Source organism: Pleuronectes platessa, chromosome 17 (genome assembly GCF_947347685.1).
Source record: "Pleuronectes platessa chromosome 17, fPlePla1.1, whole genome shotgun sequence".
NCBI classification, from domain to species: domain Eukaryota; kingdom Metazoa; phylum Chordata; class Actinopteri; order Pleuronectiformes; family Pleuronectidae; genus Pleuronectes; species Pleuronectes platessa.
This window is the reverse complement of record NC_070642.1, coordinates 20,733,809-20,760,272: the sequence shown is the minus strand read 5'-3', so window position 1 is coordinate 20,760,272 and position 26,464 is coordinate 20,733,809. Positions and strand designations below refer to the sequence as shown.

Here is a 26,464-nt window from a genome sequence, read left to right as displayed (position 1 = left end):
TTTTGAAAACCTTTACAAAATTAATGAATCCTGAATCTGACCCCTGATTCACAAAAAAAAAATAAACACATCCTATGTCACAATATTCAATAAAGTGACAAGAAACCCTGAAATATACTAAATCACCTGAAGAGGGAAAAAATCGGCGACAGTTTCAAACCAAAATCTGTTCACACAACCACAGGAAGACACACACACACAGACACAGACACACACAGACACACACAGGAAGACACACACACACACACACACACACACAATAATAATAATGCATCACAGGAGCAAAAGGTGTGTTCCCTAAAGCAAACTGAAATGAAACCCATTGTACCTCACACTGAATCATCTGTTGGCTCTGCTAGTTGCCAGATTGTAGAAAAAGAAAGTGACCAGGGGAGGAGAGAAAGGACCATTCTGCTCTCTCACTTTAAAAGGCATCACTTTATTTTGACAGGTCGCTCTTAAATCTGGACAGACGACAGCTCATGTGCTGAGATTCAACAGGCAGAGTGTAAAATGTCCAACATCTCTGTATGTGTGTTTATTCTTATGAGAGTGTGGATCCTGCTTTGAAGACACTCACACCCGGGATGAAGAGATCCGGGTTATTGGTTGTGAGAGACGAGAGGGAAACGCAGGGGAGAAAACCTGCGGAGGAAAGAGAGGAGGTGAGATGGAATAACGGCGTCCGGGGAAAACCAGAACGTGGGATCAGGTTATTAGAATAATTGTCGTTGAGAGGAGGGAGGAGAGGAAAGGTGAGAGGGGGGGAATCAATGAAAGGCAGATGAAGGGAAAGATGAATGAGGAGAGACAGATGTGATGAGGGAGCCCCGAGGGAGAAAGGGTTAAACGTGTGTGTGTGTGTTTATGGTTTCTACGCATCTGTGTGTGTGTGTGTGTGTGTGTGTGTGTGTATGTGTGTGTGTGTGTAATATACAGTATATTAATGGTTTCTACGCATCATGATTGACTGAAACACACAAACTTCTCCAGCTGCCGTGTGACTGCAGAGTAGCACCAGTCTAATTTTGGGATTGAACTGGTTTGGTTGCACCTCTGCTGCTCAAAATTGATCTGTACGGACAATATCAACAAATCTGAATTTGCCTCACAGGGTTTTAAAAAGGTGCAAAATCCTCTGTCTGATCCTGAGAGTGAGAAAAACTACACAAAAATCAAATTAAAAACTCAGAAGTAATAGCACTCACCCATCATCCAAGGACCTAAAACCTGCATTAGCAACTCACACTGGTGCATACTGGTAAAAACATTGCTGAGCAGTTATCAACAGCAGCTAATTAACAGCCTGGATATTATGGGATGGCTCATCAAGGTATGCAGAGGGTTAGTTTTATTCTATGAGTAATTTGATTAAATGGTGGATGTTGAGAAGTAAGAAAGGAGCCGGCGAGCTCTGGTCCTCGTCTCTTATTACATAACATTATTTTATTTTGTATTTGCTTCATACAGACAGGAACCTCTGCTGAGAATCTACAGTAGAATACAAGCGGGACGATGTCTCCGGGTGTTTTTTTTGGGAGGGGGGGGGGGGGGGGACAGACCCAGACCCAGAAGCAACAGTTTGTCCCGTTGGTCCATAAAATGTCCTCAATGTCCTCAATGTACACACACAACCCAGACAGTGCTTCTTTTGACTTCATGAATAAAACCTATAACGTCTCACTCTCTTGAACCCTCATCTGTTCAGGTGAATATCCACAATAAACATCTCTCTTAAAAAAATATTAAAACATGACATGATATTTTCAGGTCCTGTCTTTTTCAAACCATGCAACACGTACTCGTCTGTGGTCACGACTGCCTTCAAGGTCTTTGCTGCATGTGTTTCCATGCAGTCAGAATGTTGTGTATTGTTCACAGGTGGCTGGAAACCACACGTCCACATAGAAACGCACATGTTAGATGGGTTCTGCTTGCGTCGGTGCTTCATCACGTTTATGTCCAGTGCACGTGTGAGTTTGTTCAGACACACACACACGTTACCAAGTGTCAGTGATTTGTGTCCTCGTGAGTTCACAGCCTCTCGATGTCTCTGTATTTCTTCCTCAGGATGGAAACCTGGTCCCTGAACAGCACGGGGTCCAGCCTCATCTGGGAGTGCACCAGGGGCATGAAGCCCAGCCACTGGCTGTAGGCGTTCATGCAGGTCTGCCGCTGGGCGAAGTGGTCGGGGTCGGCCCAGCGAGACGCCTTGGAGCCCTTCGTTTGGAGGAGCAGAGAAAAACACACAGGGAGAGGGAGAAGGTTTCAGAGCGAGTGAGGAAACAGTCAACAATCCACCGAACTCTGTTTAGAGCTCTTCATCCTTCAGCAGGAAACTTTTAATATGTGGAGATAAACTCTGGATTTTAATAACTTCTAAGTGTTTTTAAGAACTGAAACTTCTTTCAACCTTCAAACTCACTGCAGCTGCTAGTTTAAGGTAAAACAAGGATCTCGATCCTATGGCACAGAAACAGGAGGTCAGGGCAGAAGCACCTGAACCCACTGTGTGATCAGTTCCTCCACATGAGTCCTGATAAATGATGTATTGATTACAAACGACTGAATCATCTCTGCTCATCCCTCTGAAATAATGAATTATGATCGATCGACTCATTTACCGACACACGCACACGAATCAGCCACTGACACGTCCGGTAATTCTCATTATCCCAGATGGCGAAGCTGAGCTGAGATCAGTTTAACGGTCCGAGCCGGTTGAAGCCCCTCCCGATGGGGGACAGCTCGTCAGGACTCACACAGGAAGTGCTGCTCACAGTGAAACCATTTGTCACTGTTTGTTTTCACAGGCTGATCCTTCAGAGAATCTATAGTAGTGATGGAGCCGGGGCGAACCTGACCAGCTGCAGCGCTCTGCCTGAATGAGAGGCGGACCTTTTCCTTCAGCCAGCTCCCCAGTAAGATCCCAGTGAAGGAGCCAATGCCAGAACACAACCTCCAAATCCTCCACATGTTTCACAGCAAGCGAGTGGCGGGGGGGGGGGGGGGGGGGGGGGGGGGGGGGGAGGTAACACGCGGCAAACACAAATAAACAAACCTCAGAAAAGCGGTTTCATATGAATAGAAGATAAATGTGAAGTTTTGAACAGAACTACGGGTCTGAGCTCCTCTCAGAGCTGCTGGGAAACTAGAATCTCCTGCTGCTTGGCGTCCACGTCAGGTTCCCTGAGATGCACGACAGGTGGGGGGGAGGGGGGGAGGGGAGATGAGGGTTGGGCCCCTGGGCGGCTGCTGGGAGATGAATTGGTGGAGGGGGGCATGCGAGGGCAGGGTGGAGGGCTGGAGACCTCTTTGTTAAATGTAGCATGAGGAGTGGAGTCGGAGCAGATTCATCCTGTGTGCTGCAGGAGGGTGGCAGCGGGGGGGGGCACGGGGGGGGGGGGGGGGGGGGGTCAGGCCAGAATATAATGAAACTACAAAGAAACGGTTCCGACACACTGAATGAAACCAGAAGCTCTTAGATGGGAAATGAAGGCTTAAATAAGGAAACCTGTGTAAGATAGAAGTCGAGAGAAAGGGTTGTTCCTCGAATCCGCTCTTCGGTTTGAGACACAGTTTGGTTTCTTGTGTGTTTGTGTGTTTTCAGGATTTAGGATAATGATTCTGATTTCGTGAAACTAAATATCTGTTTTTATTATTATTCAGTTACTTTTGTTTATAAAGCACTTCTCTAGACACAATAACAACGAGCTTCACAAATAAGACACACGAGTAAAAAACCCCAAAAGAACATAAAACAAATAAAAAACAGTCGTAAAAATAATAAATAAAATAATAAAACCACTCAAATTGAAGCGGTTTCACTTACTGCAGCAGTAAAAGTGAGATTTAGGTAAAATCTGTGACGGCGATATGATATAAGCACGTTTCAAGCTTTGATTCATTGGAAGCCACTGACTCAGCCGGTCGTATTTCTTCTCCCTCGGAGCCTGAGCTCGTAAATCAGAAGCTCTGTGCCCCTCGATATTTACAAAATAAGAAGTTTTCCTTCAGTTACACAGGAATAGAAATGAATAAATTGGGATTTACATGTGTTTTAACGTTCGTGGACATTTGTTTCACGATTTCCGTCTCAGTTTCGGAGCCGTGACAGACTTCTGCTGCTTTGTGAAGCTTTACTTCACTCGTCAAAGTTTCCTGTCAGCTCCCGTGTTGAAAGCCTCGTATCTGCTGTAGCTTGCAGCAAAGCAACAAATCAGAGGTGAGAGTGAGGGAGGGAGGGAGCAGGAAAAAGACACACACACACACACACACACACACACACAAAAAGAGAAAAGAGAGAGAAAGAGCGAGGGAAGCAGCGTGTAAATCTTGGTTTGCCATGCTGCCTTCACAATTAAGACATTAATCATTGAGTCCATACTGCAGCGTCATCGTACTGCCTGTGGTCAGGTCATCAATCAGAGCCTGACATAGGGCAGGCCACAAGAAGCACACACACACACACACGCACACAAACACACACACACACACTCACACTAAATATCCCAAAGAGAAGGTCGAGGCTGCAGCCTGAAGCTTCCTCCACGGTCGCGTATCGAACAAAAAGAGACACTTCCTTTATATTAATAAGAAAATAAATCAGACGCTTCATCTGGTTTCTCCAGAACATGAAACCTTTTCACTCTCTATCGCCAAACTCTCTCAAGAGTGAAATAAACGTGAAGGAGCCGGATTTTCATCATCGTATATGTACGTCAGGAATCAGCAGAGGAGGTGATGAACCGGAAGATAACAATGTGCCACTACACCACAGACAAACACACACACACACACTCACAAACACACACACACACACACACAGACACACAAAGTGACAACGGACACGTCTGTAAACCAGGTAAAAACCATCTTTCTACAGTGAGAGAGAAATGACAGTTAGATCTGATCACAGGGGACAGGATTTAATTCGTGAAACAATCGGTCTTTTCAAACTAAAACCACCTCAATCCACATGACTGTTTGAACCTGTGTCAGTTTTAATCCCTGTGCATACTTCTCAGAGCCAACACACCTGAGAACAGAGGTCACGTGACACCAGGCGTCGTCTCCTGCTCATGTAAACAGCTGCATCGTTGCAAAAAGCAGAATTTAAACCCCCGTGTTCATGTGTGAGGTGTGAAGACAGCGAATCACAAGCCTCACCTGTGACATCATGGTTTCCTTGTACTGCTTCTTCTGTGTGACTTTGATTGGCGGCTGCTTGGTGACGGCCGACACCAGGAAGTTCATCAGGATGTCCTCGCAGTTCGCCATGCGGTCCACCATGGTCAGCAGGCTGGCAGGGACGTGGTGGGGTGAACAGGTACTGGTAATACCTGACGGATACACAGAGATATATATATATATATATATATATACACACAAGGATATTTGTGTGTATTCAGTTTTTTAAAAAGCTTCACTTCTATTCCCCAGTGTTCTGATTGGAAGATGCACTCTCAGCAACATGGCAGCACCAGATTACCGTCAACTCTGTTACCTCCCTGCCAACGCCTGCCGTCCCTCTCCCCCCCCCACACACACACACACACACACAGACACACACACACACAAAAACACACACACACTGGGCTGCCATTTGAGTTTCTCAATAACAAAAGGCCTAAGGAGATGCACTGAGCATCCTCACAATAGAACAATGAGGGAGCTGTTTATCTGCGTGACAGGATGGTTCAGATCCCACTTCTCTTCCTTCAATTTACCGCTCTGCTTCATACTCTCTCTGTTTCTTCCCCTCTCTCTTTCAGGTCTGGCTTTGTGTGTTCTCGACAATCATTGTATGAGCTAGTAGAGATGTGGAGTACGATCATATCTCATTTCCTGTTCTACAGAGTTTTAATGGGGTCTGTAAGAGGAGGAATAAGGATTTCTTAAGAGGTTAGTTTCCTAGAAGGCAGATAAAGATATAGTTAACAAGGGCACATGGAGAGGTGACAGGGTTTTTAATAAATTAACCGATTGCTAAATTAAAGTTAAATATTAAATATTAAAAGTAAACTAACCGGTGGAAGAAAGCAGCTCCTGTGAGCACCATGGAGTAGTCGTTGGTCCACTTGGAGGTGTAGCCCCAGCGGGACCGGGAGCCGTCCCAGTAGTGGCTCCTCGCCGGATAACCCACGATGCGCTCCGGGAAACTTTGCCACACGATAAAGGCAAAATCCACCTGGAGGCGTAGGGAGGGGGAGAGAAGGAAGAGGAGGCAAATTGAAAATAAGAAGAAGATCAAGAGAGAAATTGGATAAAAGGAGGAAGTGGTTTGCTCGGAAAAAAGCTGAAAATGGGTGATAGAGCTGCTTTATTGATAATATGCAGGAACGTATTCAGAATATGAAGGTAAACAGATAAACATTCAGAGCTGCTATCAAATGACATTTAACCTGCTGAGCCAGTGAGGGGACTCCTCCAAACCACGACCTCGCTGCCTCCTCACAGCCGAACAAGGAGACATCTCAAATAGGATTTAAAAAAAATCCTTCCACATGAAAAGTCCCCATCAAAACACATATTGTTTAATTATCTACATAAACAGCTTCTCTTGAAATACATAACGTTGAGAACCTTGAACGGGCCAGACCTCCATCAACCAGCAGCTTACTGAGCCTTTGTAAATCAGAGGCAAAGCATTTTCCTCTTTAATCTATCGGAGTTTCTTCAAAGGTTCAACGAGGACAAACAACTGTTCTTAGAAACTAATTTAGTGTGAAAGTGTTTCTGGGAAAATGGCAGATTATGTCTTCTACTGTAAATCGGCTGCAGGAAGAGTTACGTCAACGTTCATTAGGTTTTATCTGCGATTTTACAGAAGTTAAAGATGATGATGGCACATTACTGCAGCTTGAATGATCCTGAGTCTTCCAAACACTCGTGGGTCTGTAGGTGAAATCCCTTTGAATCGATGAGTTGCTAATTCTCTGAGGAATCACAGACACAGTGGGATGTTTCAAATCTCTTTTAACAGATGTTTAACGTCCCCTCTGCAGCTGCACATCTCTCTCTAGCAGCCACATGGACCATGTCTCTCTTGTTTCTGTCTCAGCCTCCTCTCTTGCCCCGTAAAGAAGACATGTCACGGGGGACTGTCTGTCCTGAAGGTCCCTGTGACCTTGAGGAAGCCGAGGCTGCCTGAGAAATATCCTCTTTTGAATTCAAAAATCACAAGCGAGGTTTACGGGGCAGACGCACCAGAGAACGGGGATTAGCACACACTGAAATGCTTGGTAATTTATACACACACACACACACACACACACACTCAGGAGCCGAGGGAGGAAATTAATTAGCGGAATAGTGGAGGTAGAAGGAGGATTGTGGGAGGGGGGCGTCCAAAGTGGATGTTCTCTAGCGATACCTCGTGGCTCCTGTCATGAATCGCACGAGCAATTACTGTAAAGTGGCAGCACTAAGCCGGGAGAAAGGTTGGAGCTGCCATTCTCAGTGGAGCCCCTGATGAACGGCCGTGTGTGTGTGTGTCTGTGTGTGTCTGTGTGTGTGCGTACATGTGTTTACACTGCATGTGAGATGTGTCAGATGTCTCCAGCTGAGTTGAAGGGATTAATGATATCATGCAAATATCATTTTCGCCTTCAGAGATTAAAAGATTAAAAGCGTGTGTGCGCTCGTCTCTATGTCCTGGTGGGGACGTAAATCGGAGCGACACCACCTGTGGGAACAGGAAGTGAGCACCACACGCTGCAGAAGCTGCTTTCGGCTTTTAAGAGTTACATTTACTTCAGGATTAGGTTTCATTGTGAGAGCAGGATTCATTTGAAGCTTTTATTTTGGGGTGAGGTAGTTGCAGGATGTTGCTTTGAGGTCGGAGTATCTTGTAAAATGTGCCGGGGGTCAGGAGGAAGCAGGGTCAGAGGTCAACAGGACGGTGTCATTATGCAGCCGTGGTTTAAGTTGTAGCGTTACCTCAGCAGAGGTCAACAAAAAGGTTGCATCCACCTTAAATATCCACTGATTCAAGGCTTCACCACGGCAGGAGCCCAAAATCAAACACACCGGAGGTTACAAGAGTCAGCCATGTGAGCAAGGCTGAAAAACTGGTCCCTCCACTGTGACCCCTACGCCGTCAGCGAGTGGACTGGTTGTATTTTACAGTGAGATCGAACCAGCAGAGCACTGGGATTCACAGAGAACTCATGTGTTGTCGGAAAACAACTCGGAGTAAGTCCACGAAAACGTCTCTCTCTCTCTTTAAAATCTCACATTATTATCAAAGTTGAGTGAAATTTCCTTTAAGTAACAGTACTTTTACTTGAGTAGAGTTTTCCCAGAACTCTGTCGTGTGTGACACAAACCAACAGAGTCATCGAGGCCAGAATTGATCCGAGGAGCATCGGGTCGATCCAGCACATGGATCTGTGACAAATCTCCTTTGACATTTGGGTTTAACACGTCCACTGTTATGAGATGAGAAGGAGCTGCATCACATTTGAGAGCCCAACTTCGTCTTTGTTCCCTTTTCTGATTAAACATTATTAAAGTCCATAAAAACATTAATGAAATTACACATTTTGATACAGGAAATCCCTCCATGCTGCCTTCTAGCTGCTATATAGAGAGTTTAAATGCTCATTTGAAGCTATGGGAATAAATACAGACCACGATGTATATATACTCTTCATTCTCTACACCCCCCCCCCCCCGCCCCCTCCCAGTTTCTCTCCACAATTGCCAACATGTTCAGGGACCTGGTGACTTTCTCTCTAATATTGTCAATGAATAACTTCTCTCACTGTGACAGACAAAACTTTCTCTCATGTAAAACATGTGGGACATTAAGACCCAGGGGATTTAATTACTGTAAAATGTCGACTGTACATTAAAATGATCTCGATAATCTCCTCTTATGAATTCACGATCACTTCAACAGATGGTTTAAGTCCATATAGAAAAAAAACCTGCACGCTGATTAAAGCGATAATGGCTTTTTGGGAAATGGCTCAGTGGCTACATAGTGATCCCTTGAAATGAGAAGGGGGATCACAATTCTGCCAAAGCTGTTGCAGAGCGATTTCCAGAGCGACCACGTTGCAAATGTCTTCCAAAGGGCGTAATGGAGCCGCACGCTCGGCCGCCCAATCACAGACAAAAGCTTCGTGGGGTTTTGTTCCACTCGTTTTCTCTCCTCTAATCTCTCTTCACGGAATCACCATAAAACACGTAATGAGCCGAAACAATGCAATTATGAAACGGGCACAGCCGCTCCTTCCTCTGAGGTGTTAGGATACCCAAACCTCCTGATAAAAGCATTCTGTCCCATCTTGCATATTCTCTCTCCCTCACTTGACACGTTTCATCCCCCTCTCAATACCCCCCCCCCCCCCCCCCCCCCCCGCCACGTTGAAAGGTCGATTAGAGCGACGGCAAAGATTCACTCCACATGTGCTTTTTTACGATTCCTCTCCCTCTGACATCTTCTTCTCCTCCTTTTAAAAAAAACTAAAGAATAGTCGTGTGCCCATAAAAGTTTATGTGGAGAAATTCGCTGTTATTGCCGTGCCACAAATTGTGTCGCCATAAAGTGTAATTGTGATCCCATTAGCGTAGCCAAGGTGAACATTGACTCGCCCCCGATCAATAAAACATCTCAGAGTTTAAGGATATATTGGATCTCTCGGGCTCATTGGGCCTCGAGATCCATTATGGATCATGTGCTTCACTCGCTGGGAATCGGTGGAGAAACGAGTTCGGCTGCTCGTGCTGACTTCAGAAGCAGGAAGTGGAACTGAGCATCACAGACGAGCAGCTCTGGATCAGACGAGGTTTAAATACACAGGGAACAAGGAGCGCTGCGAGTTTATTCTGCAGAATTTAAATGTCTAGGCTCCGACGATGAGGAGTCATTCATACGGCAAGAAAATACATTAAGTGAAAGTGTTATTAGAAAACATATTTTTTAAAAGACTATTTTAAAACCATAAATTGCTCGAACAAACCCTGCACGACACCATGAGTAGAAATATATTGACTTCCTTTGCAGAACTTATAAATACGAGTGAGTCAAATAATCTGAATTACAGCACAGACGTCGGGTGACATGTCGGATTCAGCGTCTTGCTAAAGGACACTTAGGCACCCAGAATGAAGGAGCCTGGGATTGAACCACCGAGCTTCTGGTTAGTGGACGACCCTCTCTTCCACTTTTTCTGTTATTGAATTTTCCTTTAACTCTTCTACCTTTTTTCCAGTGCTCCTTTCCTTTCTTTCTTTCTACTCACTTTTGTGTATCTTCCTTTCCTTCACATTGAATAAAGAGAATATGATCCCAACACCACACACACTAATTTAATTAAGACTTTCATTCACGTGATGCGTTTGGAATCTAAAGCCGGTGTCGCAGCTCTTTAAGTTCAGCAGCCGTTGAGCTGTTCATTAGTAACGAGTGGTTTTCATGACTGCGTGGACCGACTGCCTCATTTCAGCAGGAATCAATACTGTGTTAAGACGTCTCCACCTTTAGCCACCGGCTGAAATAAACCATCGCAGGCCGCGGCTGGTTAGAAAAACTGTTTTCACCTGCTGGAGTTGTGCAGAAGATTTAATGTCCCTTGACTCCACTGTAACAGAGTTTAAAGTTTAAAGTGCATTTCCTGAGGATTTTCCATGAGGATCAAGGTACTGTGTTCTGTCATGTTAAAGTTAAATGTTCAAATGTGTGCAAAATTTACTCTTATTAGCATTTCATTCATAAAACATTCATTAAAAGTGAAAACACACATTTGAAATATGAATAATGAAGCGGTAACTTCTATCTTGTTTCTTGTTGATGAGCCAGGCAGTCAAATATTGGATCATGCTTTACAACTCGGTCTAACTTTCTATTTATATAGCAAAATGAAGAGCTTCACAAATAGAAATATAGTAAAAACTCATGAAAACTGTCAGAAAATAATATAAACACTTAATATCTGACAGAAATGTAAGCATCACCACCCATTACAACAATAAAAACTATAATCAGGGAATGCAGTACAAGAATATTAAGTGTTCTTCTCAATACTTTGATGTAGAAATGTGACCTTTTCAGTTTATACTATACTTTACTTGTTTTGTGAGTAATTTAAATTATTTAGATACTAATCCTTAGTTAAGCCTCGGTTCTCTGGTTGGTGTTTGAGTCATGGCGGCTCACCGGGACTCACCTCATTGGTTGAGAGGACCGAGTCCTCGTCCAGGCTGAGGACAGCATCCGTGACAATGACGTCGTGAGGGAAGAATCGACTGCTCATCGTCTGGAGAGGACGAGACAGAGAGACAGAGAGACAGATAGACAGAGAGACAGAGATGCAGAGAGACAGAGAGACAGAGAGACAGATAGACAGAGAGACAGAGAGACAGAGAGACATAGAGACAGAGAGACATAGAGACAGACAGAGAGACAGAGAGACAGAGAGAGAGACAGAGAGACAGAGAGACAGAGAGACAGAGCGACAGAGCGACAGAGAGACAGAGAGACAGAGAGACAGACAGAGAGACAGAGAGACAGAGAGAGAGACAGAGAGACAGAGAGACAGAGCGACAGAGAGACAGAGAGACAGAGCGACAGAGAGACAGAGCGACAGAGAGACAGAGAGACAGAGAGACAGACAGAGAGACAGAGAGACAGAGAGACAGAGAGACAGAGCGACAGAGAGACAGAGAGACAGAGCGACAGAGAGACAGAGAGACAGAGAGACAGAGAGACAGAGCGACAGAGAGACAGAGCGACAGAGTTAGAGCGACAGAGAGACAGACAGAGAGACAGAGAGACAGAGAGACAGAGAGACAGATAGACAGACAGACAGAGAGACAGAGAGACAGAGAGACAGAGAGACAGAGAGACAGAGCGACAGAGAGACAGAGCGACAGAGAGACAGAGCGACAGAGAGACAGAGAGACAGAGAGACAGAGAGACAGAGAGAGAGACAGATTATTTAACAGCCAATAACTTATCAATACAAGTATAACTCACTAAATGTAGCTCGGGTTTCATTACAGAATCAGTTCCAGCAGCCGAAGAAGGTTTTTACTTCAATAAGCATTTTTAAAGTTGTGGAGTTGTTACAGAAGTAAACAAAAAGTATTTATTTACCCCCCTGCTGTGTGTCATTCAGTCAATGAGTGGACTTAATGGGTTTTGTGTGAGTCTTTATCAATTCAGTGTAGCAGAGCCTGGTCCATTAGCCTAAAGAGGCTGCTGATGATATCGATTTGTGATTAAAGTGTGAATTATTTAACTGTTTTCGTGGAAAAGCAACAAAAGACGGATCTTGGCTGAACAGAGGCCGAGTTCAGCCAAAGTTTCAAACACACATCGGAAAATACAGGGACACAATGGAGTCATTCCACAGAGAGAGAGAGAGAGAGAGAGAGAGGAAAGACACGCAGCCACAAGCCGGAATCGAACCTGCGGCGGCTGCAGAGGACCTCAGCCTCAGTGCATCTCCCCTCTAATAAACATTTCATGTAATGTAAACGAGGCCCCGTGTTAACTACCCTGTCACAGCACTGACATTTATTTAACTTGGATTCACTATCTGGAAGAAACGGGGGATTCAATTTACAACGCGCTGGGTCATATTAATATTAATATGTTCAGAGGCAGCAGCACAAATATCTGCAGGGTTTGTGTCTCCTTCCAGTTTAATGAGCCGCTGGAGGCTGAGTGCAAATTCATCAAGAGATTAAACGTGAAACATCGAATCACATTTTTAACGCAGGTTCCCTAAATTCCTCAGATGATTTGATTGAGCTGCTTGAAGTGAGAAGACTTCACAGAAAATGAGTTTCAATCAGAAGGAAGAGGATTCGTTCAGTCAGGACGATGTTCAGAGTCACAGCTTCTCATCTGTCTCTAGAATTCACCACCACACGTCTAATAATCAACTTTATCCAGGACTAATGGACTGAATGTGACAAATGTATAATTATTAAACATTATAAAACAAGTATAAACACCCCCCTCGGCACCTTCAGTAAACATAGGTCTTGGCCCCGGCCTTCAAAAACCCCTCATATTGGCTGACAGCCCCCCCCTATTCACCCCCATTCATCCCCATTCACCCCCATTCACCCCCCCCACACCTCCCCCCTCCGGCTGGTGTCAGTGCTTCTCTGCCTCCAGACACAGATTAGATCCCAGTGGGATCAGTGGCAGTTCAATGGTCTGAACCTTATCTCTGTCGCTCTCCGTCCACCCCTTCCCTCTCTCTCTCTCTCTCTCTCTCTCTTTATATCCACCATGACTCCTGCTACCTCGAGGGGAGACCCCCGCTCTGGCTTTAGATGAACCCACATGGTTCTGCATTGAAGAGTCAATTGAGAGTCGGGGGTATCTGCAGAGCCATCACATGGGCAGCTACCTGCTTCTTGGTGTGTAAGTCAGCAGCTTTAAGTGTAAACAATATTTTATAAGACAAAAAAAACAACTAAATATAACTGGGATCTTTACAATATACTTAAATAAATCTGGAACAAAACAGAACAACAGACTAAAGGATATTTTAAAAGACATAATTCCAGTGGAAGTCAGCTCACCCGACCTTCTGCTCAATCAGACTCTCAACATCAGCTCCTACTCGACCTTTCATCTCTTCCCTTTCATGCTCCTTTGGTATAATTTAAATGCATAGCTAAGGAGTTCGGATCGATGCTGAAGATTAATTTATCAATATGAAATTCCAGGGCGGTGGGCGGTGGGGGGGCGAGACATTCAATCCTGAGAGGTGATGGATGAAGGTGAGATGTAGTCGACACCACCGGGCGAGTCCATGGATCACTACTTATAATATCGATGGCTGAGTCATAAACGCTTAGCAAGCAGGTTAGAGAAGGAAAGAGAAACAAGGAGCCGGATTCTTCCTTCTGAAATTCCTATTTATAATGCTTAATAATTTATATGTTTACAGTTTTTTGGCAGGAAGCTGGATTCACATTCAGTGTATGTTTAAACACATCAGTTTGAATAAAGCACAGATGAGGAAAAAAGGATCAAATGAACACAATAGATAAATCACACTTACATCCAGTAGGTTTTTAGTTCAGGGACAGAAAGATAAACTGCTTTTCTTTGTGGATGAGGACTTGTTGGATATTGATAAATTAAATCATGATGTTGTGCAGAAGTTGGAACGTAAAGTTTGCAGCTGTTCAGGAGAGAGAAGCCCAACTAAGTGAAGTAGAGGCCTGCTGATGGCCGGTCTCCACTCAGCATTACAGACTCACAACCAGCAGCAGGTTACTGCTCCATCGACGCACACAACTCACTTTCTGTGTGTTATTGTTGTGGCACCACACACGGCCAGCACTTAAACAAACACACTGAAGAGCATCTGCCTGGGCTGCGTGACAACACACCACATGACTAATTATACAACCTTGGACGCTGACGCACACATACACGCAAACATACACACACATATATATACACACACACGTGCACGTTGCTGCCTCAGAGATGCTGTTTATTGTCGCCAGTGGAAATGTTGTTGTGTTTCAAGGGGGAAACATTTACACGAAAATAAACAGAGGCAATTAGATGACAAAGAATCTGGATGAGAGGGAGGGGGGGGGGGGGGGTGAAACAGAGAGACAGAGAGAGAGAGAGAGAGAGAGAGAGAGACAGAGGGGGGGGGGCACAGTATGTGTGATCAAGTGTATTTTTAGGATTGAAACTCAATTATTTAAATCGATGTGAAAACGAGTTAAATGAAAAACATGAGACTATTTCCTCCCTTTTATGAAACAGTTTCAATTTCATGTGTGTGTTAGTGTGTGTGTGTGTGTGTGTGTGTGTGTGTGTGTGTGTGTGTGTGTGAACGGAACAATACCAACAAAGTCACACTCTCGGCTTGACGCTAATAAACAATCAGAACTCACAAGGCCTCAGTCCGAAGAGGAAACATCCTCCATTAGAAGTGAATTACCACAGGAAACAACCTTCTCCACCACACGTCTGTATCAACCTCATGTTTCATCAGCTGCTTTGTTCACGAGGTTTTTCACGAGAGGAGTCAGCGTGTGTTTTTAATCAGCGATGTTTCATTATCACAGACAAACAAACATGATAAGAACGACCCCAAAATGACAGAAACCAATTAATTGCAGACGTAGTCTCACTTCCATAACGGATGCAAACAGCCACCTTACCTTGGTCTGCCCTTCGATGACAGTGAGAGGCACGCTGGTGGAGGGCCACTTGTTCCGAGGAGGTAAAGGCTTGTCACAGTTCCACAAAAGCACAATCTGCAGGGGAGAGAGCAGCAGAGGAAGGAAGAGTCAGTTTGTGTAGAGCACTTGGGCCTGTCAAAGGTTTTTCCTGATCTTCAAACAGAATGAAGACACATAAACGTCAGAGGAGGTGAAAAGGTTGTCAAATATCAAAGTTCCACCAATTAAACATGAGTCCAACAAAATCTCCCTCATGGAAAAGCAGAGTCAGACTTTTCACCCCTGAACTTCCAACTCTTTGCTCATTATATTATTATCAATTTTACCCTTGAATTCTATTTTTCCTCCCAGCAGTGGCTCTAATAACCTTTCGGTATCAGAGGAGGGGGCTGCATGTCCTCTTCAAATATTAATACCACAAAGACAAATAACAGAAAAGGGAAGAAGGACAAGTGAGAATGAGGAGGATGGAGGAAGCAGAAGCACAAGACGGACAGGAAGCAGAAACATTAGCCCTACTGAAGTAAAAGTACCACATTGACTCTTAAGAACTTGCTTTTAGAGGTTAAAGAACTCGCAGAGAGTCTATAATCTACTACATCATGACAATCCAACACTGTGTGTGAGTCTCCCGTGTTGCACGAAGCACCTGGTCACAGTGAAGTATGGAAAACGCTTCCCACCTGTGCACAGAACTTGGACTTGGCTACAGCGATGATGAGCTTCACCACAGGGGAGATCTGTGACTGCAGAGGAGTCACAGTGTGGATCACAGCTGTGAACTGCTGCTGCGGGCTCTTACCTGCAAAAACACACACACACACAGACACACACAGGAAACAGTTGTCATGGCCAAAGTGTATTTAGTTTTTTTTTTAACACAGAGTTGTGCAGATGTACTTCCCCATAAAGCTCCATCACGGTTAACTGGACAGCGAGTGCTCCGCGCTGCACCCGTCATCCATCTTCCTGACAGCGTCTCCACTCCGGCTCCACATGACTGAACATGAGTAAACATGTCTAACACAAGAGTGAACACTTTCCTCCACGAGTGTCTCTTTTAGTGAACGCTGAACTGGGCTGATTTAGAACCTCCTAATGAGTTATTCCCTTTCCCGGGAACTCGTAAAACAAACCAGCTCTTGCTAGTTACTTTTATTCTTTGCATTTAGTTTTTACCCGAGGAGAACAAATGAAGCAAACAGGATAAAAACGAGAAGTCGAGAAGCAGAACCAAACTTTAAATTACTACCTTGGATAAATGATCCCCAGCATGCGAAGTACAATGAGTAAATAGAGCCGGGGAAGTGATTCCCCCCGAGGCAGCTTGTGCCAAGGAAATGCATCTGTATTATGGAGCGTCGGCTCCGGCAGCTGGAATATTTGCACACGTTTTCAATTCCATAATAAATGAATGCGTTCACCTTGTAGCTTTCAATGTAAAGACACAAAGAGCAGACGTGTACTCACAAGCTCACTAAGAGACTGATTTTAATGTGAATTGTGTGAATATAAATCAGTATGAGACTAATGAGAATAGAGTAAATGAGGGCAGATATTCCAACAACACACAGACACTCAGGTTATATTCAGAACCAGGAATTCAGGAACATCCCCCACACCCACCATGTGTTGGGGCGGGTATGGGAATAGGGGAATAAGCATCCTCGTGGATAAGTGGAGCCAGAGTGCTCTTTAGTGTTGCTCGATCCATCTCTCTGACACCGGGCCCCCTGACCAGACATCTCAGGTGGGCTCAGCGTATTTATGGAAGCACGAGCTCTGCCCTTGTGGGGTCACAGGGAGAAGCTCCGGCCTTCTGTTTCCTCCGCGCTCTCTTGGAACAGGCTGGGCCACCGTGGTTCTTGAGGAGTTGCCTGCTCAAGAGGCATAAAGATATTCTAAAGGATTCAGGTTGGTCACATTCCTCCTGATGAAGTCTTTAGGAACGCAGTAGGCGGATAAAAACGTATCAGTGTGTGGTCCTTTTGTGTTGAATTGTGTGTGTTTATCTCAGCGGATACAAACGGAGGTGGAGGGAGTTGGAATGCGTCAGATGTGTTCAGCACCATGGAGAGAGACACTGGTTGGAAAGCCTCAGCACCACAAACAAAGAGATAAACAAGCTGAGTGTTTCAGGACCACGGAGAGAGACAGAGACTCAGTCTACCTCGTCCCTTTCAAGTATCTTTAAATAAAACAAATAGATTCAGATTTTATCAAACCAGAATTAATCTTTAATAATTCTATTAACATTTGGGCCAAATTTCGAAGGAGACTTTCTTAAGACAACGAAATCAATAAGGGAAAATTTGCTTTGTGATGTCACTGTGACCTTTGACCACCAAAATATAAGCAGGTCATTCCTGAGTCCAAATGAACATCTGCACCAAATGTGAAGATAATTCCCTGGAGGTGTTTTTGAGATGTTGTGTTCAGAATGTGAAGGACGAATGAGCAAACCTAAAACTTAATATAACAATTTTTTTACTGGGTTTTGGCAGAAAACATGTTTATAATAAACTATTCTTCTCATTTTGTTCACTTTCTCAAAAGTTCAACTGTACAACTTTTTACAAACTGAAGACAAACTCAGATCTGGGCTTTCCTCCAGCTCCTGAGGCCACGATGTCTGAGCGGTCGGTCAAACTTTTTTATATTTTTCACGCTACCAGGCTGAAGTTGCTTTGCCATCTAAAGTTATGTGAAGGAGGCAGAGTGAGACTCACAGCACTCACAGCAACTGATTCCCTGAGAGCGGCTCTGCAGGGGGCAGCTGCAGTTTTCTCCTGACACCTGAGTCCACATCCCTCCGAGGAGGACAAACATTGATCTGAGTTACAGCCTCAATCTGCTGAGAATCACTCTGGTCAGTATGCATTCATCTACACACCCACACATCGAGATATACACACTCCAGGCTGCTTTCCCTTGACTCCCTGCCTGCGGTTTTCTGTTTGCTCCATCACCATTCATACCGCATATCAGGTGTCACCTACATTAACATAAATAAGGAGAAAGGCATCATATATTGATCGACTCTGGCAAGAGCAGTGAATCAACGCGACAGGAAGGAAAGATGAGGAGAGAACGGGGGAATGTGTGGCCTGACACCTCGAACCTGACGCCATTTCTTTTCTTTCCTTTCTCCCACTGGTTTGTCAAAGTCTGACCCGAAGCCCTGGAACCAAATCTGAGAAAAATTAAACTCCAGCACCGTCCGTTTCTTTCTCTCAGCTGCAGAGCCGGGTTTCTTTCATCCATGCTTTAATAAACGTTTCTTCTAGAACCAAACGAAAGTGTGGCCAAACTCGTCATGTCTTCATTTAAGTACTCACCCAGGATGGCATAGTAAAAAGGGAACTGGGCAGGGTCTGTTGAGTACTGGGGCAGTGCATAGAGACCACCAGGGAGGGAATTCCACAGCAACTGGTTTCTAGACACGTGGGAGACCACGCGGTCCTGGATGATCTGGAAGAGAGGGACATAAGGAAAAGACAAAAAGTCAAAACACAAGGGCCAAAAGCAAGAAAACAGACGAACAACAGAGATGGATTTGAATGTCATTTTTACCCACAATTTGTCCTTGTACATGTATTTGTTGTGTCATGGTTTGAATACACAGTGATTTCAGAGCAACACAAATACACAATCTGCATTGTAAGGGATGGAAGGTGACAGACACCCTCTGTGTGTGGGGATGAACACGTAGGTCTCTGACTGAGTGAAGTGGAAAGTTCACAAACATCACTTCAGTTTTGTTCATTTCTTTGGCTCTGTTTTATTCCCTGTTCTCTGCACGTGTCCCCAGTTCGAGCACTGGTTTCAGGTTTCGGTCTGACTAACCCCAGAAGACTTTCAAAAGGTGCGACAGCTTTATTTACTCGGTGATACAGACGTGTTTTCAAGCTGTAAAAACAGTCAGCATATAGATAAGCATGAGCACCAGAGTGTGAATATGAGTGTGTCAAGGTTTGTCGCTTGCATTATTGTTTTTATGCTGCCAACACTGATTTTAAGGAAAAGAGAACGACATAGAAAATGGTGAAATTAATCTTTAGTTCAAAATATTGTCACGTGTTTTTTAAATGTATTGATTTCTATTGTGAAGGTATGAAGATTTAAAAGGAGCAGAACGAATGACTCAATTATTTGTGCTCATATTTGATATCCACCAGAAGTAGGTTGAATCATACGCACACACCAGCACAGACACACAAAGACCCACCCACACACCTCCTGACACCACAGTTATCCACAACGCCTCATTTCCCCCGTTTAGCCCGGTGGCGTGCTGGCTCTGGGTGTCTGGCACATCTGGCCGGGCTGCACACGGCCTCAGTCTAATTTCATACCCCGCTGGCACCGGGCATTTGGCGGATTCCCCCCCACTCGGTGCCACTTGTGCAGCGACTTCAGGGGAAAGGAAATGCTGCGGTCGGAGAAATGTTTGTTTAACCTGAACTTGAAGGTGAAGATAAATAATGTCATCAGGATTTTCCGAGGATTAGTCCGTTAATATTCTCTATAAGTCAGATTGCTTTAGTTTGGTAAAGTATAACACCTTCATGTTATAAATCCTTTTTCCTAATACACTCCGGAGTTCTGCTGCCACGGCTCGACTTGGTCTGGTTTGTAGCTTGAAGCTGAAGTTAGAAAACAATATTCAACCTTGAGACGGATGTTTCTGATTCATTGTCGTTACAGAGAAATATACAAGCACAGTTATTTCATCATAAGAAAAGACTGCAGGTCAAATTTACAGTTACAGAAAGAAAAGCCTTTATAATTATAACCCCAGAAAAAAACAGGCCTGAAGTCGAGAGTAGGGCGAATGTAGACGCAATGTTTGTGTAATAATAAACATTATGGTAGTTGTTGTGATGATTAGTGATGATGAGGAGGATGCTGCTGCAGTTGATGAAGAGCTAAGAGCTGCAGTCGTCCCTTAGGATCAAGGCTGAGAGGACGTGAAGCCATTTTCTTCTCTTCAGCCGCGGAGGTCACTTAATGAGCCGACCTCTAGCTTTCTAGTGCCGAGAGCGGACACACACACACACACACACACAGACAGACACACACAGACATACACCCACCCACCCACCCACACACACACATTGTGCAGCCTCTGTAACCCGAGGGCTGCCAGACCTCACAACCTCCTTCACACTTCTCCTTCTCTGCCTCACATTGTGATCACGAATCAAGACGGTTTCAGACTGTACACGATAATAGAAAAACATATTTCAAATCGCTGTTTCCTCTTTTCTTCTATTTATTAGCGGCATCGGTTATATTTCATAATCTGAGAAGAGGAGATAGAACTGTTGTTTAATTTGTAAAGTGTCTCATTTAGCAAAACATTAACAGTCTTTGTCTTTTCCCTGAAGAAATACACAAAGTACAATAATGTAAAGCTGCACTAATTTATAGTAAGAGTCACTTGATGGATTCTCCTGCAGCTTTGTTCACTAACCAAACGCTGACCTGGTGTAAAGGTGCATTATATTACACAGTTGTGAGGCCCACTGCCTTTTATAGATATGAGGTGATAACACTTCCTTGTTGTGTGGACAGATTTCTCAGCTACCCCCCCCCCCCCTCCCAAGTAGAAATTTATAATAGAAACGATGCTGCTTTATCATCCCCGTTTGTGGATTTAGTTTCTACTGCATGGTTTCTATCTAATCTCATAAAAGATGACCCTGTTTGTACTAATCACAGCGAGCAGCTTCAGATCAGAACTGTACGAGGTTTATTTATATTCATAATACCTAGAGTTGTGTTGTGTTTTCATGGGCGTGTGGAGTGAAAACCTGTTAACTTCATCTCATCGTCTTCAATCTGACTTTCAGACTTTGGACATTTACATTTCATTTACTGATTATATTTATTTGCAACTATTTGGGATTTATTTTCTGCTGCGGAGACAATAGGACATATAGGGAAATAGGATGTTAACAGTACAAACCCATTCTCACATTGTTTAGTGACTACATCTGAAACTTATCTGCTGACTGAGACTGAAAAATGCACTTCTGTAAAAAGCAAGAACACAATTTTGAGGGCGTCCTTGAGGCTCCACTTCCTCCAGTGGAGCTCGGCTCTGTGGCTGGTGTCAGGAGCTGTTTATAAATGTATGAAAACAAAACAGAACATCGCTGGAAAAGGACGAGAAGCACTCGATTCAGAAAGGTCAAAAAGTATAAAACCAACAACTGGAGCCCGAGTTCTTGTGAAAGTTTCTCTCTGGGAGCTGATTCAGGGCCTGCGGCCGTGTACAGTACAGAACAAGAGATTTGATTGATTAAAAGAAACTCTCCTGACAAAACTAGATCCAAAAAATCCCATTAAGACCGTTTTTCTTTTTTGCCGGCTTACCTCCAGAGTAGTTGAGACGATTTTAGCCACAGAGGAGAAGTAGGCGTCCCAGAGGAACTGGGTCTGCTGACGGAGAGCCAGGATCCTGTCACGGCCCACGGACCGAGTGATGGAGGGAACCTGGAGGAAGGAGAGAGAGAGGACGAGCAAACGACAGGGAGATAGATTAAGTTAGATTTTAAACAGTTATTGAGTGCGAGGATGAGAGTGTGTGTGTGTGTGTGTGTCTGGCAGACAGGTGGTGGAAGCCGAGGTAATTCTGTGGACATGCAGAGAAGATTAGAGGAGATTCTTCCCCCCTTCAGGACTCCTTTACTCCCACATCTCACTCTGTCCGTCGTCTTTCACATTCTCTTCACTCCTCACGCTGGATTCCATCGAGTGGCTTTAAGAAAAGGTTTATAACTGGTTCACATCCAGGAATGTCTTCGAGCTGTGGATTCCAAAAGGGTTTTATGGGACATGCTCCCACAGCCCGAGCAGATTTTTAACTGGTTGTTATCTAGAACTTTCTAGTGTACAAAATTGTTTGTTTGTCAGCAGGATTACACAAAAACTTGTGGAATGGGCCATAAAATTACCCGTAAAGTTTTGAAGGGAATCTGGGAATTAATCATCACTTTCTGTAACGTTGCCAGATCGGAGGTTATTCGCCAATTTCACAAATTTTTAAAAATATGCAAAAGGCGAAGCGAATATCTCGGGTTAAAGTTCACGCAGAAACTTGCTTCGCCTCAGGAACCGAATATTTAATTCGTCCAAACTTGTTAAGGGTTTTGTTAAGTTAAGTTTCAACCTCGTTCTCTTAACAGCTCCCCCCCCACCCCCCCCCCCCTCCCCTCCTCATCAGCAGCAGATGTCGAGGTGTTCAGGGATAACAGTTTGTTGATGCAGCCTGATGTCGCCTGGAGTTTGTAACGATAAAAATCAGCTTCTATTAATTTTATTTCTGTCCATATTTTTCATTCTAACCTCAGATATGTCGTAGGAATAAAAATAATCTCTAATTCATACTCGTGCTTTTTTCTCTGAGTTTCTCTGAGCTGCTCAACAAACCCTCTGGCGAGTAAAGAAGAATCCACCGGGACTGGAAATCACTGCTGTAGAGTGGAGCTGTGTTTTTATTAATTCATCTTCTCGTCATTAAAATATCTAAAACTCAAGGTCACATTTAGAAAATGTCTTCATTTGACTCATTTATAATAGAAACATGTTTAAATCCTCAGATCTTTGATATTTTACATTTTTTAAATAATTTATAAATTTGTTATTAACTCATTTTTGGTCTTGTCGCCACATTTATAAACACAGAGACGCCTCCAATGGTCAAAAGAAGACACTGAATATGCATCAATTTAAGGATAAAAAAATAAAAGCATGGTTCTAATTGGTTTATCAATTGTCAAACTCGATGTTCAACCACACTTCAGTGTATTTTTATGAAATGTTCACAAACAAACAAGGTAATTTGACAGTTTTGTGAAAACAGCCAATAGAAAGCGAGAAGCAGGTTTGTTGTGCGGCGGCTGACTTTAATGCCTCAGCTCTCTGAGGTGGAATATAAACAACACCAATTAAATCAGCTCGATTCTCTTCCCCTCCATTGACTCTAATAGTGTTTATGTTTCTCAGCAGGGTGCATGTGTGTGTCTGTGTGTCTGTGTGTGTGTGTGTGTGTGTGTGTGTGTCTTCTCTCCACGGGGCTGAATAGAAACTCTCCATATTGAACAGCCAGGTATTGCAGTTCCCGGTGATGTAATTGAAAGTAATGAGATTCAAGTCTCTCAGTGGGGGGGGTTCGGAGCTGAACACCGAGTCTCTGCATGTGTGAGTCTGTGTCACCGAGGAAAACCAGAGACAAAGAGGGAAAGAACCAAGAATCTCTTCACCGACCAGACACACGTCCATCTTGGTTATTTCATTGTGCAACACAGATGACTGAAGCGTTTCTTTAAAATGCGTTTTAATGGCTTCTTTTTCCAGTTGTTTGTGTGACAGTGCAACACAACCTGAGTTGGAATGAGTCTACTCTGACATTTTCCCTTACACACCCTCGGCCCTGCTCCTGGTGTCTCTGCACAGCCGGAGAAGGGACGAGAACATCTGCACTTTCTGAAGAGGAGACGAGAGACGGTCGCCATCTGCTGCCGCCGAGTCCGGGGAACAGAGACGATGTTGTGATGTTTAGAGGAAGAGACATGAACAGAAAGTAGGAGAACAGGTAGAGAACAATAAGAAAAGAGGAATCGTGTTTTTAATGATCAGGATCTGAGAAGTGTGGCGATTTGGTATTGAGCTCATTTCTGTACGTGCTGCCCCCTAGTGGTTAATCTGGATCTAGATTTTCTGCTCTCATTTCGTTCAGAGATTTGTTTCGTGTTTAGTTTCCCGACAACAGAAGTGGGAGGAATTGTAGAAACCACACGAAAGACAACTTCACTTCCCTGATTCAATCCTGCGTGTCCGTGCTTCCACTGCTTTATCTCCTGTTACGCTACAAGTGGCGTTAAGGGGCCAGAGGAAACAATCCTGGAAAAGACTGAAGACACAAAACCTTCTTGTGGGTTCACGTTGTGTGACATCCAGACACAGGCCAGACAGAGTGTGTTGCACAAACACCATGAAGTATGTTTGATTTTATGAATGTCAGGTTTAATCCAGAAAGCTTTTGGTGGTTTTATCCCTGATATTTCCTTTTAATAATTCTTCACACGTCTGCATCAAAACAAACTAACGGAGAGATCCTTGTTTTGCTCAACCTCAGACTTCCTGCTGTCAACACACGACACTTGCTTCACACGTGTTACAGCCAATTAACAGGCTTTTAGACGCACTTAACCAAAACGCAGACGACATTAGTGTGTCTCCGTGATGTGTAATTAGGAAAAACGCTGCTTTATTTTAGTTTTTATCACTTTTTTCATTGTGTTGTTGTGAGATTTACAGAGGAAAAAATCTCATTATCATCATATTCGAGGTGCTGATTGAAGCCTGACGAGGAACCAGGCACATGTTAATTAAACACGGGCACAGACCCTCCACACACACACACGTCCAGGTGGGGTCAAAGGTCACGCAGGTGCCTGCATGATAACACAGAGTAATTAGAGAAGGTAAATATCACAAGCTCAGTCTTGCTGCTGTAATTAAAGGCAACAGAAGGTGATCCGGTTTTAGAAATAATCCGTCTCGGATATAAATACTTCTCGTTGGAGGTGTGAGTGACTCTGAATATCACAGCTGTCATGTCAGAATACAAACTGAATAAAAAAGCTGTGTTGCTGCAATTAAACCCCCCCGCTCCCCCCCGCTCCGGTGACACGCTGACAGGTCCAACTTGTGACGGGAGTTTGGCCCAGTTTCCCAGAAAACATCCGTATATATAAATAAAGTTCAGGTTTTTTACCGAACCTGTTCTGCTCCTCATGTGGTTTGTTCAGTGTGAGTCAGTTGTTTAGTGTATTTATAGTGTAACGAAAGTCAAGCACAAGAGTTAGCAATAGTGAATTTCTTAGAACAAGGGTCTTGATTGGCAGAGGTTCAATTCAAAACTTTTAAAAGGGACAATCTGAGTCATAAATCAATCAATCAATCAATCAACCAATCAAACGCTGAGAGTCCCTGAATCGGCCTCCTGCTGGAAGGGCTCACTTCCATCTGTTGATGCTCTATGCTGTAAAGTGTGAGGAAGGTTTGACTCCACCTGCTGAGACCGTGTGATGGGACAGTCTCTGTTTACCTGTAGGAGGAGCCTCTCGTCTCCCAGTACAGCAGCTTTCCTCCAGTCGATCACTTCGGAGAAGGGCAGCTCCCAGCCATTACTCAGGATCACCGGGATACAGGCCGCCTGAGCCGAGTGAGACGAGGAGACGAGAGAAGGAAACATCAGTTTGACAGGAAATCCTTCTTTTGAGGGGACTGGAGTTGAATCAGTGTTTACACAACAGCCTGTTTGTAGGAATTGGAGACAATTGTCGACATACAACTCACATGAATCCCCTGAATCCACAGATTAACGATGATAAGTCAGTAAATATTGTTGCATATTGAAGGACGAGGCTCCATCTGAAGACATTTACGTCTCAATAAAGGACTCGAAGTTCATTCAAACTATTCACAAGTTTTCACAGCTTGAAAACAAAAAGAAAAATTCCTCTAATGAGAAGTTTTTCTTTCTTTCTTCACTGAGGGATTTGTCCTGTTGGACGTTTTCCGTCTGTGAGACACTTTCAACGTGTTCCAGGTTTTTCAGAAGCAAAACTCCAACAAAATCTCATGGAGCAAAACAACAGTGTTTTTATTTATTTCCCCCGAATGCATTGATATTCAGAAGATTCATTCATATAATTGAAATCATCAGGATTTGTTTTTCTCACTGTGCTGTAAACTCTTTTTATAATGAAGATCTTTAAACTGCTCTCCAGCTGATTTAATACTTCAACTGTTTAAAGGGGAAATACTTTGTTTTCTGGATAATTTCCTTCACTTCACATATTTAATGTCTCTTAGATTCTCTGCTCTGAATCTATTATAACATTTATTGTATTTCAGATTAACTAAAGCTTGTTTCCTATTAAAGCACAAGTTTTATGGAAAACCAATGAAGGTTGTTCATTGAGTCGATGACACAAAGATAAATTAAAATCAAATTAAAAAGTATTGTAAAAGCTTACACCAGTTAACAGTGAGAGTTATTTATAGATTTTATTAATGTGCCAGCACAACACCTCATTCGTTACTGTTTAAAATGATATATGATTATGTGGGATTATAGCTAAGTTATTCATTTCAAACACGGGTGAAAGTATTTCCACAAATATGCACAAATTAATTTTGTACGATTAAACAACATGTGAAATGAAAATGTTAAATTAAAGTTTCACATATATATGAGATATAA

The 26,464-nt window shown here is 43.7% G+C and overlaps 1 protein-coding gene across 1 annotated transcript in view; it reads right to left on the bottom strand.

The window, feature by feature from the left end:
• Positions 1-2,034: 2,034 nt before the first annotated feature.
• The window catches only part of LOC128459920 (exostosin-1), a 180,328-nt gene continuing 155,898 nt past the window's right edge, over positions 2,035-26,464 (bottom strand). Inside the window, 10 exon segments of the mRNA XM_053444880.1 lie at positions 2,035-2,220; positions 5,170-5,319; positions 5,321-5,342; positions 6,030-6,190; positions 11,178-11,267; positions 15,163-15,258; positions 15,867-15,985; positions 18,522-18,654; positions 21,565-21,684; positions 25,304-25,411. Coding sequence (XP_053300855.1) covers positions 2,035-2,220; positions 5,170-5,319; positions 5,321-5,342; positions 6,030-6,190; positions 11,178-11,267; positions 15,163-15,258; positions 15,867-15,985; positions 18,522-18,654; positions 21,565-21,684; positions 25,304-25,411 — 1,185 coding nt within the window.